At 41.6% G+C, this 15,909-nt stretch overlaps 1 protein-coding gene across 1 annotated transcript; it reads left to right on the forward strand.

Annotated features, from left to right (window-relative positions):
• Positions 1-1,583: 1,583 nt before the first annotated feature.
• LOC102881728 (heat shock transcription factor, Y-linked-like) lies at positions 1,584-3,318 on the forward strand. Its single transcript, XM_015592588.1, is given in 4 exon segments — positions 1,584-2,077; positions 2,079-2,094; positions 2,588-2,906; positions 2,909-3,318. Coding segments are annotated over 4 exon segments (1,239 nt in total).
• Positions 3,319-15,909: the final 12,591 nt, after the last annotated feature.

Genomic DNA, 15,909 nt, shown 5'->3' on the forward strand with positions numbered 1-15,909 from the left:
TTTGCAAGCAACACCAACGATAAGGGTCTCCTATACAAAATATACAAAGAACTGATAGGACTCAATAACGACAAAAAAGCAAATGACTCAATCAAAAACTGAGCAGAGGACCAGAACAGACACTTCTCCCTAGAGGGCATACAAAGGGCCTACAAACATGAAAAGATGCTCAGCATCGCTAACTATTAGGCAAATGCAAATCAGAACCACAATGAGGTACCATCTCACACTTGTTACAATAGCTATTGTCAACAGGACAAGCAATAAATGTTGGAGAGGATGCAGAGAAAAAAGAACCCTCATACACTCCTGATGAGACTGCCAATTGGCATAGCCGCTATAGAAAACAGTGTGAAGGTTCCTCAAAAAAATAAGAATTGATCTACCATATGATCCAGCAATCCCAACACTGGGGATTTATGCCAAAGACCTGAAAACCCATATTCAAAAAGATATTGGCACACCGATGTTCATTGCAGCATTATTCATAGTGGTCAGTACATGGAAGTAATCAAAGTGTCCACAATAAATGATTGGATAAAGAAGTTGTGGCACATATATTCAATGGAATGTTACTCAGCCATATGAAGAGATAAATTATGCCATTTGCGACAACATGGATGGACCTCGAGATAATCATGCTAAGCAAAATAAACCAGACTGAACAAGTACAAAATCACATAATATCACCTATATGTAGGAATTTAAACCTAAAAGCAACAAACGAACAGGACAAAGACAGACTCAGGGCCATGAACAATGGACTAGGGGTTATCTGATTGTAGGGGGTAGGGGAGGAGGGAAGAGGTATATGGGTTAAAGAGGGTAATATACTGGGATTGGAGAGGTTAAAGTGAGTAAAGGGGATCAAATATATGGTAGCTGAAGTAAACTGGACTTTGGGCGGTATTCACACAAGAGAATACATAGACATCAAATTATAAAGTACATCTGAAAATTTTACCACATATTAATCAATGTTATTCCAATAACCTTAATTTTAAAAATTACTTGAGTCAATAAATGAATAATGTCTGCATCAACTTCCCTAGAAAAAAGTATATCTGTATATATTTAATTTGCAAAATGACATTTTGTTCTATTGTAAAAATGCTCTTAGTTTTTTTAATATTGCACATAGCCAATAAAGATAAGGCCCAGAAAAAAAAAAAGAAAAAAAAAAGTATATCTGATTTAATTTGCAAAATGACATTTTGTTCTATTGTAAAAATGCTCTTAGTTTTTTAATATTGCACATAGCCAATAAAGATAAGGCCCAGAAAAAAAAAAAGAAAAAAAAAAAGCTCTGCCGCAATAAGTTTTTGCAGATTACACTTCATAAATAACCAGCCTAATTTTATGTTACCCGAATAAAATTTACAGAGTGAGAAGGAAACCCTGACTTCAGGTTATGTTTAGTTGCTAGGAGACATCTCATATTGAGATGTCACAACTACTCAGGGGGAGCACTATTGTGGAGATCTGGGCAGTTTTTCAGCATAGGTCTGCCAAGGCAGCATCTGGGGCTGCAGTGTTCAAAACTAGATCAGTGAAAACAGTAGATGAAGAAAGGTTTATTTGACATGGCAAATGTTTCTTCAGAAATTCAAGGTGATTCTTCTAAAGATGAAGCAACTGGTTCAGCAACCTCCATTCATTCTCCGTTGTGTGATCACACATTGCCTGGAGTTTCACACTTGAGTTCTAAATCCACAAAAAATGCTTTTCAGATGTTTTCTGCACAATCCTTGGTAAGATGACCATGTCACACATCTTGTGTCTCTGGACCAGATGAAGATAATGATTTTCGATCTATGACCTTTCCCAGAAAACCCTGGAAAATAGTTGAAAGCTATTGGTTTCAGTCTATTTGCTGGGATGGAACTGGAACTTGTGTAGTGATTAAGGAAGAATTCTTTAAGAAAGAAGTTCTGGAAAGAAAGGCCCCTTTCAGAGTATTTGAAACTGCAAGTATGAAAAGTTTAGTTCGACAGCTTAACCTTTATGGATTTAGTAAAGTGCAACAGGCTTTTCAAAGATTTGCTTGTCTGGCTGATATTCTGGCAGAAGAGAAAGAAGTCTGTTTTAAGCAGGGTAGTACAAAATTTATTTACTCCATATAATAAGTTTATATATATATATATATACACACACACACACACACACATACACATATACATATATATGTGTGCACACATACATATACATTTTATATATTTCAAAAAATATATGAAACTAGTCGGTTTCATATATTTTGTGATTTTTTTTCCACAAAAATGAGAACTCTTTGGGCATTCAGGATTATAAAAATATTACTAGAAACTTTGAATCTCATCAGTGAACTCTTAAGGCAAGGTGGTGAAAGCACTTTATAGAGTTCATTCACTGTTATTTTAAATGTAAACATGATTTTTTTATGAGGGCCATGCTATTTAAGTTTTTATTCCCAATTATTGATTTTTGACAAAAGTTAACAATGTCCATGTGTTGATGACATCAACTTGGCATAATAACCTTGATATATGAGATTTAGAGATTAGGATTCTTTAGACTTGTGAAAGGGTGTAACTGTGTCCTCTGTTTTTAGTTACACTTCTATCAAAATCCAAATTTTAAACGAGGCTGTCCTCAACTTTTCCTCAGAATGAGAAGAAGAGTTGGGATCAAAAAAGCTTTTCCAGCAGCTTCAATAGCTCACAATTTCAATAGGGAGCATACTGGAACAGAGATTATTGTAGGTAACCATCATTCTGGTTTTCTTGCTGACACTCGTGGAGAAAGCATATTTTCAACTTCCACTAGTTCAAATACATTACCAATAAGCAAGCCTGCTACTTGCCAGATACTTGCTAATACAATTGCTCCAATCAGAAGTGAATTTCCTCCTCCTTCATCAACTTTAGGTAATCATCAGAACAAACTGTAATGGACCCACATGCTGTTTTGAATCAGTTGACCGCTTTTCAAATGCACTCATATGGCAGCTACACTCAAGCAAATGGCCACATCGTGAATATTATTACAAGCACAACTTCTACTTCTCACTATATCCTAACTCCCTTACAGACAAGTTCTTTTGGAAAGATGCAGCCTTCTACTTTTCCAACTAGATATCCTGATTTACCAGTCATTGATGGTCCTTTTTCCCAATTGCAACTAGCAGGCAACCCGTGGATCCCCATGCCAACGATGGCTGATACAGCTGCTTCCACTTTTTCAAGGTCAATTAGTCAACCACCTTCATCAGGTGAACACATTACCCTAATTACAGGTGATGTATCAATAGTCTACCAGACTATGCAAAATAGCAAACATTAAAAATTATGTTGGAAAATATCAGCAAAATGCATTCAACCTTTGAACAATAAACTTATATGTTCACCTTATATGTTAATTTCCTTATTTTTGAAGGAGTTAAGAGTAAAATGATGCTTTTTTTTTTTTCCCATGGTAAACTGTATACTGTTGTTTAATATTTGGACCTTTTGGTCATTATGAACATTTAAGTAAATTACATCTAATTAAGTGTTATAAAGAGGTAGAGATCAAGGGAGTAAAAGCAAATGAAGAAACTGGAGTTAAGTGATATCTGAAACAGTCCAGGTATAATCAAATGAAGGCCTAACTTGGGATGTTCGGAAGGGATAGATGCATATCAAACCTAGAAAAGATACTCATGCAGTATTCACTTTAGCATTTCCTCAATTTCATTACTTTTTCCTGTGATTCTAAAATATAAGACATTGGATTTCAGTTGGCAGAGCTGACTTCATTCAAAATGCATCTCACTCTTAAAAGAATAGCATACTCTAACAGCCCAGGAATCATGGTCACCATGATGCCCTCACTGAAATTGGAACGATCATATGCTCTTTTCATAGATTTCAATGCTGTCTGCAAATGCAGAATTTTATAAATATTTCAGATGTTTCTTTTTCTTCTACTGACCTCAAGGCATTCAAGCTTACTCGTGTCCATTTTTCCTTCTTTTGTGAGTCCACTGAAGAGGAATTTCCCCCTTAAGTGGCCAATCAGCTCTTTCTGCTTCTGTAAATATGCTTGTTGCAAAGCCAGGTCAACAGAGAACTTATCTTCCGCTAAAGATATGCTGCTTTAGTGCTTGTTATATAAAAAAATCCTATGATCTATAACTGCTAGTAGGAACTTAAGAGGTCTGTAAATCAGCCTGTGCCAACTGTAACAACACGAGTATAAAAATAAAATTGCCTCTAATTTCAGGGTCCAGATTTCAGAGCACTAGCTCTTCTGGGATAGCCGATGTAATAAAATTGAGTACTCTAAATCTCCAGGTGCTGCTTGATTTCTCTCTGGTCTGAGTTTTTGTAACTTTTCTGCGACATTTCTAGAGGCCCCAGAGAGATTTACAGCCATGCCGATCCTTTGAGTTGCTGGACTGGCGGCTGGCTGAGCCAGCATGAACAAATGAGAAGATGTACCTGCTGACAATTATTCCGAGTTCTCTTTCTAACTGGTCCCTTGATGCCTGGGACGGCTGAGCCTCCAACTGGACTCATAGGAGGGATGAATCCACACACCAGGAATTGCCACAGGATGAGGTTAGGTCCCAGGATCTGCCCCCAGTCAGGTCCTGACTCCGGACAGAATAGAAGCTTGATCACCTCCTAGTCTTTAGTTTGAAGACATAGGTCAGGGTCTTCTTAGTGGGGGAGACATCAGAGTCCTCCAAGGAGGGGAAGAGATCAGGGTCCTCCAGAAGGAGAGGACATAGCTCAGCGTCTTCTCAAAAGGGGGAGTCAATGTTTTATTTAACCTGTGAATGAGTAAATGAATGAGTGGCTTGACTGGCCTGACAGTCAGATCTGAGTTTGTAGCTCCATGGCTGGGCAACCTCAAGGTCCTCTAAAGTCCATGGAGTTTCTTAGGACTCACTGTGCGAGTCTATGTTAAATGTGTGTAGTCTAGGATGGCATAGGACTAGTGTCTGATAGTAAGTCACACAAAGCTGAGTCCACTACAGATAAGTGTTACCTAAGCTCCCATAAGGGGACACAGCCAGATGAGCATCTGAGTGGTCTCCTCTTCGTAGGGGGCACCCATCTTACTTTGTCTTTGCAACACCGTTGCAGAGTGGACAGTGTTGTGTCAACACTAAGAAAAGGGAGGAACTCCATCACTCTGTGGAAAACATCCGACACACCCTTCTGGTCAGCAAACACATTAATGAACGCGGGGGAGTCTGTACAAAAGAGAGCGAATGCTGAGCGCCTGAAACATGACTTTGCATAAAGTGAGAGTTGAGGCCCTATCCTTGGTTCGGTGGTGACTTCATATGGCTTAAGGGGGTGTCACTGAATCTCCATGAGAAATCTACTCCACTGATCTGGGTCAGGGGTTTATACTAACCCTCTGATGTAAGAGGAGCCTGAAATAATTCTGCAAGGAGTTTGGACAGAGACGAACGAAGTGAGTTGTGTCCCCTCCAAAGTATCTCTGACCCTATTCCTTACCCTCCATGTGGCATAATTGTCTCTTGCAGGAGGCATTGCGGGGAGTTTCTCCAGGACAACTGTCTTCAATTTATGTTGAAAAATTTTAAGAAGCGTTTCTCAGAGGATTACAGGTTCAAGTTGACACCAGGAAAACTTCTTGCTCTTTGTGGGTTTGAATGGCCCGCCTTTGGGGTATTATGGCTTTCAAAGGGGATCCTAGACCTTCCCACTGTTATAGCTGTGCACCAGGTAGGGACAGGGACCCCTGGACATCTGGACCAGTTACCACACATAGACACGTGGCTGCAGATTGCCACTGTAGTGCACCCTTGGGCCCAGTTCTGCACAAATAGGCAGGGAGAGAGTAAAGTACTTGTGGCTGGACCATCTCCAGGACAGAGCAAGGAAGAGCCAGAAAAAAATCATCCACCAAGGGGACCCCGAGGAAGAACCTGCCTTCCCACCTCCGTAATCTCAACAGGTTTGTCACCCCCACACAGTCACTCTATCCCCAGTTGTTGGACAGTCCTCCATCATCGGTGCCTTCACCACCTCAGCAGCCTGAGAGGCTACCAGGCCTGAGTTCACAGTGTCTTCTCTCAGCCACACAACCAGCCCTGCCGTTGCAGCCCTTAAGAAACCCCTCCAAGAAACTCGAGGCCCTTTAGAGATGAGAGAAGATGGCCGCCCTGTCCTCTACTATCAGCCATTCACCACAACTGATCTCCTCAACTGGAAGCATTACACCCTGTCCTATTTGGAGGAACCCCAAGAGATGTTTGTGAACTGTGACCAGGAAGCCCAAAGGATAGATGATAGGTGGATGAAACAAAAGGGGTCTCTGATGGCAGCAGCAGCAGTAGGGAACCCAGGCTCACTGCAGCAGGCTGCTGCTCCCGCACTAAAAGGAGAAACCAAAAAGAGATTTCCTCTATGCTGCGACTAATGCACCAACTGCAAAGAAACCGGCCATTGGAGAAACGAGTGCTCCCATGATGGGAGGACAACTGGAGGACCAAAGAAGTTTAATCAGCCTCGTAAAGGAAAGTACCAGCCTGGATCAGTCGTCCAAGAGCTCACTGTCCAAGTCAAAGGACAGTTAGACTAGGGGTGACCGTGCTCCCTGATACTAGGCCCCCAAGAGCCTACAGTCTCAATAGAAATAGGGGGCCAATCAATGACTGTTATGGTGAACACTGGGATTGAATACTCTGTAGTAACCACACCGGTGGCTCCCCTCATGGACCGAACAACAACTCTTGTTGGGACCACAGGGGATGGAGTCACCTGCTTGTTCTGTTAAGCCCGCTCATGTCTTCTAGGGGACCACCTAGTGACTCATGAGTTCCTATAGCTAACAGAGTGCCCCATTCTGCTTCTGAGTAGACATTTATTAACAAAGCTAGGAGTGCAAATCACCTTTGTCCCCGGGAAGCTCACCAGTCTCACCCTGAAGAGCCAGCCACTCTAATGATGGCTGGGACTATGCCCAGGGAGGATGAATGGCACCTCTATTCTCCAGAGAGGGAACAAAAAAAAATCCACCAGTCCTTTAGAAGTGTTTCCTACTGTCTGGGCTGAGAAAGGGCCCCCTAAAATCACGTGCTCATTGTGGTAGACCTGAGACCAGGAGCCACTCCTGTTACACACAGGTAATATCCCGTGTTGCAAGAAGCACGCTCAGGAGTTCAGGGCCATATCCAGCATTTTCGCAACACCATAATTCTAATTGAGTGTTAGTTACCTTGCAACACTCCACTCTTACCTGTTAAGAGGCTGGGAGGGAACAACTACTGCCCTGTCCAGGATCTCTGCCCGTCAACAACACAGTGGTCACCATCCATCCAGTGGTCCCCAACCTGGACACACTCCTGAGTCTCTTACCTGCCCACGCAAGCTGGTTCACTTGCTTAGATCTCAAAGATGCCTTCTTCTGCCTCTGGTTATCACCGCCCAGCCAGCCTTTGTTCGCCTTTGAGTGGGAAGACCCACATACCAGGAGGAAGACGCAACTGACCTGGACGAGATGGCCACAGGGCTTTAAAAATTCGCCCATCCTCTTTGGCAAAGCACTGGCCACAGATCTTGCTGCCTTCCCTGGGGAGACTCTCAAAAGCACCCTGTTCCAGTACGCAAATGACCTTTTCTGGCTAGTCCCACCTAATGAGACTGCTGGAAATGTACTAGAGCCTTGCTGACCCTGCTCTCTTCCACAGAATATAAGATGTCTGGGCAAAAGGCTCAAATCCGCAAACAGAGGGTCAAATACCTCTGTTCATCACCTCAGAAGGACAACAGGCATTTGGACATGAGAGTAAATGAGCTATCTGTTCAATACCTCAGCCAAACACTAAGAAGGGGTCCTCGTATTCCTGGAGGCAGCGGATTCTGCCGGATCTGCATACAGGTTTCTCTGAAATTGTCAGGCCTCTGTGTGAGGCCACAGCTGGGTCTAGTAAGGACCCCTAGGAATGGGGCTCCAAGAAAAGACCTTCAGAGAAATAAAGAGACTCATGACCAGTGCCCCAGTATTGGGATCACTGGACATTATATGAGACTAAAACTGCATGTTTGAGAAGAATCACTCCGCACTAGGCGTCCTCACACAAACAGTCAGGCCATGGCAATGCCCCATTGCATATTTGTCCAAACGGCTAGATTTGGAGGCTGTGGGATGGCCAATGGGTCTTCGGCCCTCAGCTACCACGATAATCCTGGTCAGAGAAGCAAACAAGCTTACACTAGGACAAAATGTAAATATAAAAGGTCCAATGCCATAATTGCATTAATGGATAATCAAGAACATAACAGGCTAACCAACGCCAGAATAACTCATTATCAGGGACTGCTTAGCGTAAATCCACGAGTCCACCTTGAGTCGGTACGAACATTGAACCCAGCTATGTTTCTGCCCATTGAGGAGGGGCCTCCAAACCACAACTGCGAAGAGGTCACAGAAGAAGTGTACTCAAGCAGGCCGGACCTCACAGACGTTCCTCTTTAGAATCAGAACTAGTATTGTTTACCGATAGGAGCATCTTCACCTGTGAAGGACAGCGCAAAGCTGGCAACACAATAACAACCTCTGATGAGGCTGAGGCTCTGCCACAGGGTTGGTCAGCACAGGGGGCCAAACTATGGGCATGCATTCAGGCACTGCAGCCGGCTGAAGAGAAACAGGCCAATATCTACACCGACTCAAGGTATGCCTTTGCTACCGTGCACATACATGGGACCATTTATAAGGAAATGGATTACTGACAGCAGGGTGGAGAAACTATTAAAAACATGGAAGAAATTCAACAGTTAGAGGCAGTCTGGAAGCCCTCCCAAGTGGCAGTCATCCACTGCAAGGGTCTCCAGAGAGGAACTGACCCCGTCAGTAGGAGAAACTGACTAACAGATCAGGCAGCTAAGGAGGCTGCCCACCAACCGAGTGCCACAACGTGTCTGGAGTCTATCTCCAAGGTCCTCCTAGTATCTGAGTGGCCACTATCCTCAAAACACACTAAGGAGGAAGAACAACAGGCTTTCAGTGGCGGGGAACCAAAAAGGAAGGTTGGTAAGAGCTTCCAGATCAAAGACTTTTTATTCCCGCTGCACAGGCAGCTCAACCATTAAAACAGCACCATGAGTTGACTCACCCAGGGAAGACTACTTTAGAAAACCTGTTACGCTGCTATAATTTCATACCCAAGCTCCCAAGCCTATGTGCCCAGATTAGTGCTAAGTGTTTGGCTTGTGCATGAAACAACGCTGGCTAAAGGCCGAGGCCTAACCCAAGGGGTGCAACTGATTGGAACTATGCCATTCGATGACCTAGAAGTAGACTTCACTGAGGTCAAGCCCTGCTGGGAACACTAGAACCTCCTTGTGTTAGTTTTCAACTACTCCATATGAACTGAAGCTTTTCCTACATGCACTGAATGGGCACGAGAAGTAGCCAGGGCCTTACTGAGCGAAATTGTTCCAAATGATGGGCTGCCTCTTTCTACCAGATCTGACAATGGACTTGCCGTTGTGTCTGAGACAGTCCAGACTCTGAACAGAGCTCTGGGAATCAAATGGAAGCTCCACACAACCTACTAGCCACAAAGCTCAGGGAAAGTCTAATGCATGAACCAGATCCTCAAAACCACTCTAGCTAAGCTTTGTCAGGAAACTCAGCTAACCTGGACTGAGTTGCTGCCTTTGGCTCCACTCTGGACACTGTTCACCCCAAGGTTTTCAGGCTACTCCTCTTTTGAAATCATTTCCTAGAGACCTCCACCAGTGATAGGAAATTGAAAGTAGATTCTAGATTCTTACTGTGTCTTCATGCCCCCACCGTGAATGATTCTCCTCCCCATTACTGTGTTTCAATTGATGCACTACTTAGACACAACCATATCCAAAGGGTTCAAATAGGATCATAAGTTTTTCAGAATAGGTCTCTTTATGTCATACAACCAGTTATTCTTCTTATCTGTACCCAGGAAGTAGCCAAAAAGACATAGGCCCTCATTTGAGACAGTTGCATTTACTAATCAAATTGCTTTACAAAAATGTGTGGACTTAGGGCAGGCGAGGGTGGGAGAGTTAGAAATAAGCTCAATGTGCAATAATACCAAATGTCTGCATATCTTAGGGAATACGGAACATCCATGAAATACTTTGACTTTTTCACATTGCTTTGAATAAAAGGTGCAACATTATCAGAATGCAAAAGACCTGGAAAGCTAAATGCAGAGACATGCTGAGGCTTTGCAACACCATTGTGTTGCTAAAATTGGTTAATCAGCCAAGAAAAGCAGGTTGTAGCTTAAAGAAGTGTCACCAGTGTAGATGCAACATAGATTGTTTTGATAGGAAGCAAATGGGTCAGGGGAAGCAGTGGCGGCATCCCGTATAATAATGTCTTTAGGACTAAGGGTCAAATGGAGCAATTTTCATCAGGAGTCACAAGTCTGGCATTCAGTGATAACTTTTACATGAACTGCATAGACTTTCTCAGTTTGTGTACCTGAACTCTTATGATAGTTCTGCTGTCATAAACACTGAGAATCTGAGATTCAGGTAGTCTGCATCGGCAGCTAGACTCTAGCTCTCTCTTCAGTCAGTTGGACTTATGGCGGACATCCTCAAAATTATCTGGATTGGAGTCATCTGCTGATGTTTGTTTCCATATTTAATGCCCCAAAGAAGAATGTTTTTGAATTGTCAGGTGTAATTTTTCATGATGAAGCAGCTACTCTACTGACAACAGCCTCAGATGGGCTAGAATTGTAACATCAAATACCCTGTAAGCTGAAATTGGCCCCTTAGTCTTCCCACTGAGTCCAAAAGACATATCTGTCTTTCCAAGTGTCTAACAGCTTGTGATGATGACTAGCCAGACAAACCACTAGACACCACCAAGCTTTGACATAGCTAAGCCATCAAGTGAATTACACCCATGCTGCTAGAAAAATCTTTATAAATCAAGGGTCTCATTGTACTACCAGCTTTGCTTGGGGCAGAGACTGAGACATAAAGTTTCTCCTGGTAGAATATTTGTGACCCCTTCAGGCAAAACCTAGTTGATGCCAGGGCCAAACAAACCAGTCTTGAATTATTCACTAGACGTAGATGCATTTTCCAGTACCTAAAGTCCACCAACGTACTAGGTCTCCTTCTTAGGTTGGGATGAACTTCTGTATCTCCATATGTTCAACATTGACACCACTTATCTTCAGCTCTGGGCACCCTTCAATTCATTAGCCAAAGCCATATTCCTTATCAATTGGGAGCTGTCATATCATCTTGCTTCTTGCAACCTAGAAAGCAATTATTAACAACTGACACACTTTTGTTCACCACTTGGGTAAGAAAATTTGCTACAGCGTCCCAGAAAGTATTCTTCAATTCTTAACCTAAAATCTTGGACCATAGCCTCTTTAGTATGCAAAAATTTTATTTTATTAGTTTTCTTTTAGCTGCTATTAACATTGTACCATGAACTTGGTGGCTTAAAAAACAGAAATCTGCTCTATCTCAGTTCTGGAAGCCGAAAATTTAGGGTTGGTTCCTTCTGAAGACTATGAGGGAAAATCTGTTCTCTGCCCCTCTTCTAGCTTTCGGTGGTGTTCTGGCAATCTTTGGAAATCTTTGGCTTGTAGACACATCCCCCTGATTGCTACCCTAATATTCATAAGGCATTTTTCCCGTGTGCATGTCTGTGTGTCCAAATTCCCCATTTTCATAAGGACACAAGTCATATTGAATTATGAGCCCATCCTTCTAGAGTATGGCCTCTGCTTGTATGCTACACCTGCTTATGTAGTCTGAGATTTTACCATACTTGAAAGGTAGGAACCTTCAAGTTACTCTTTGCACGTGCTGGCAGAAGACATGAGTCTCTCAGTCAGGAAAAAAAAAAAAAGTCCACATACCTTTTCACTCATAGCAAAAGCATTAGTCAATGTTTATGTTTGTATTAGTTACCCTAATCTTAACTGAGTAACATAGAATCACTCCTTGGTGCCTTCATATGGTCTTTTTCAGGAGAGAATTATCAAGGACACTTGGAAATAATTGGGATGTGTTACTGATCTCAACAGATGGGGCTTCTGCTCATGTGTAACATAAAATTAACATACTCCTGAAGAGAAATTAAAAAAGCCTGGTAGGTCTGCTTCAAGGATGGAAAAGTCAATTCTGAATGCTTATAGGAAAACAAAAAATATCACTCATTTTTTCTTTTTTGTTTTCTCTCATATCCCAGCTTTGAAGCAATCTCAAGGTGATGGTAAACTGAAAATAAGAGCCATGATTACTCAATAAAATAAAATACTGGATGAGGGAAATTTCCTGAGTGTTTAGGTAAACCGTGATGTCTAAAGTTGGGGTAAACAATCAGAATTTTTTTCCTCTGTCTTCATTCACTTGGATATGGATGCAATTAAGACACAAGTATAGCAGTGCTGGGTAACCAGAACTCCACCTTTCTGCCTGAAGACCCAATAAGAAAGAACTCAGAAACTATAAAATGATAGTGTGATTGTAGAAAGGAAGATATTGGGTAAGCAAGCCTGTATAGTTGTGTGTTAAGTGACATCACCCCTCAGCTGCCTATAAATTCCAAGTCACTGAGAATTGAACAGGCTAGTATTTACTTCTCAAGTGACCACTACATGGCTTATTCAGGAAACGGATCTGAATACTGCAGCAAATGCTTCAAAAATGAAATTAATCCTGAAACCACAGGACCAGGAGCCTGCCTGAGACAGGCACCTAAACCTATCTAGATGAGTTTGATGTTCAAACAAAATATCAGAGGATGCATTTTTCTGTGTATTTTTGAGTGCAAGCGTGAGAAAAGCTCGTGTCCAGGGTCAACAAGCAACAGGTGCATAGCTTAAAAGGAAGAATTTAAAGTGAAATTAGAACAACAAAGCAATCGAATCTATGTGATGATGTAAACCAGGAGCTCAAGTCTATAGCAATGAAACAAAGACCATCATTATCTTGAAGTTCTTAAAGACGGATTCATACCAAGAAAAGTTGCCCTTTTCACAGTAGATTAGAAAACATAAATGAGGGCACATTCTTTCTAAGTAAAACAGAAAAAAGAAATAAGAATTAATAATAAATAAAAAGAGAGTCATTGTGATCTGGTCATGTAGGGAAAACGGTTCCCTTCCACGGTTACTTGCTTTAATACTTTTTCAGCTTTAGATTTAGGTCATCAGTTTATGTGAAATTTCTTTCAGGTTTTGCTACCTTCTTTAGCAGTGACAAGTGTATCGAATGATCTGGTCGCTGGGGCTTAGCATCACAGGGGTGTGTCAATGCTATCTGGTAAGGGTCCTCCCAACAACGCTAGTAGTATTATTTTTTTTTAAAGTTTCTTTTCTAGTAAACCTAATCTTCATGTGGTAGATTTGGATTTTCAGTTTTCCTTTGCTTGGATTGCACTGTGAAGAGATTTTTCTACCAGTGTGATGGTGTTCTGTAGAAGCTATTAAGTGTTTACAATATTAAAGTATGACTTCCTTTATCAGCTGAAGATCCAAAGAGGCAGGAGCCAAAAGTATGGTGTATTCTGTAAAGTATTTGAAAAGTGAAAGCTTATGGGTTCCAAAAAGTGTAGATCTGAGGTTGACAATGCTTTTGGCCAAGGTACATGAAGAGCATCCGTATTTTGCCAGATGACTCTTAATGAGACCATTAGTAGGTTCAAGAAAACCCAGAGATTGAGTGTGGTAGGCACAGTGAAAATGTTGTAGACTTGGCCAGCCTTGTCTAGTACAGCCTTGTTTTATCACCTGACCAGTAAAATAGTTTCCTCTGTCACTGTGAAGTTTGACTGGAGCTCCCCAATGAGATCAGTGTTCTCTAAGTAGCCTTTGGTCAGTAAGAAGAAGCTTTCTCAGTCCAATGAGAAAGCAACAGACTGTAAATAAAACATTTATATCCATGAGATAGTGTTAGGGTGTGGGGAAAGCTATATGGAATCTCTGCACAAAACATCAACAGTCCATTAGGCAATCTAAAATTTCCAGCAGCAGTGCCAAAACAGTTCCTGGATTATCCTTGAGACAAGTGGGAAAAGTGAGGCAGGCTCTTTTGAAGCCTTGTTAATATCCCCCCCGCCACAACATAAGTTCATAGATGCTTCCATTTTGTCAGTAGGCAAAGGTTTAATGTATCTACAGTGTACAGAGTGGGAATCTCGAAATTTCTTGTAGGACTGGTTTGCTATTTGGCTCAAACTACAGATGCATACATTTATTGAATCAATACTTACTACATTTTCATATCGGATTTCCTTTTCTGGGGTAAATTGTTGGACATCTCAGTTTCAGGAGAACAGCATGGCTCCCAAAAGAATTGGGCCAAACACTAGCACAGTTCCAATAAAACTGACTGATGCCAAGTCAGGCAGGAGTTCCAAATGAATACTTGCAGGCAAAACAAGGACCTTAATCTGAACAGCAGGAAATATTTTAACAGTTTCCTCATAGAGTCTTTAGAACTTCAAACACAAAGAGAGCAGAAGCTCTGAACCAGGAGAGAAACTGGCCTTCAAACTCCAGAGTCAGGGAGGGAACTTCTAGCTCAAAGGACTCTGTGGATACTGCAAATATTTGCTCAAGGTCCCCGGAAATTTCCAGGGCCACCTCTGGATCTCTATGGATGTCATTATATAATGTCGAACCTAAATAGGTAACGGCTGTGACAAGGCCATGTAACTTTCTTTCAAGTTACATGTTTGGATGCTGGGACACAGGCTGTTTCACCATGTGCTTTAAAAAGTGTTATTTCTGTTCAGGGCACATATACCACAGCCAGGCCTGATGTTCACCCATGAGGATTGTAGTGTATTCATTATCTGTTGATAAACATAGCAATTAACCCATCAAATACCAGCAAGGGCTATGGGGGGAGAAAAAAACTATTGATGCAACGAAGAGAATCAAATAGATAAAACAGACGCCAAGCTAAATTTACAGTGACCAGGTTGAAGAAATTGAAGAACTACAGAAAGTCCAGGATATGCGAGATGGGCAGCAAACCGTTCCTGTCATCTGGGCCCATTGTGCACGCAAAGGAAAACCGCTGAGAAATTAAATGGTACAGAAATTACAACGGGATGTAGTTGTGGAAGTTGTTTTGGAAAATCTTACTGTCGTTAACCATTTCTATGAGTGCACCTGAAAATCTCTTTTAGAGACTTAGAATGTATAAATTGCTGATTTATTTTTTACATAAGGTGAGTCAAATAAAAAGATGATTAAGAACACATCCTCTATATTGCTATCAGCAAGTATCGTATATTATGCTAGAGTACCCATCTATGTCAATGCTTCACTGATGGATGTACAGATGGAAACCATGAGAATTCTACAAATACAGAAATGAATTGTTGGACATAAAAGTGTCATATCACTATAATTACATGAAGCAACATTTACGTAACAACTAATGATAAAAAATCATGGCTAGCCATACATAATATTGACTTTGCAGTTAAAAACAATGATTTTACAAGCAAAACATGGGTTTATTCTGGAACAGCAAACAGTTGCAATTTCAAACAAGCAGGCCAAAGTGAAAGTCATAGGTAAGTTCCACAGATGAAGAGGAGAAATGTTATTTCAGAGAGAAAATGGAAGATGTTTGGAGGGGTCTTTTTGAACACAAGACCGCTGGAGAAATGAATGCGATCAGCATGGTTCCGAGTGAATTCAGCTTTCTCATTGGCTGGGTTGCGGACATCAGTTTCTGCTGGGAAACAAAGTGTCGGTCTTTCATGTTAGGGCTATTATTGCTCTTTCTTTAACGCAGAGGAGTCTTCTGTGGTGTGTGTAATTGATGTCAGGCGTACCACGTGAGAGTATCCTCACTTGGCCCCTATCTCCACTTGAGTTTTCCCATCTTTCAGTTTTCACAGTAATTATAAAATATCTACAGTCAG

Source organism: Pteropus alecto, unplaced genomic scaffold, assembly GCF_000325575.1.
Source record: "Pteropus alecto unplaced genomic scaffold, ASM32557v1 scaffold436, whole genome shotgun sequence".
In the NCBI taxonomy this organism is placed as follows: Eukaryota; Metazoa; Chordata; class Mammalia; order Chiroptera; family Pteropodidae; genus Pteropus; species Pteropus alecto.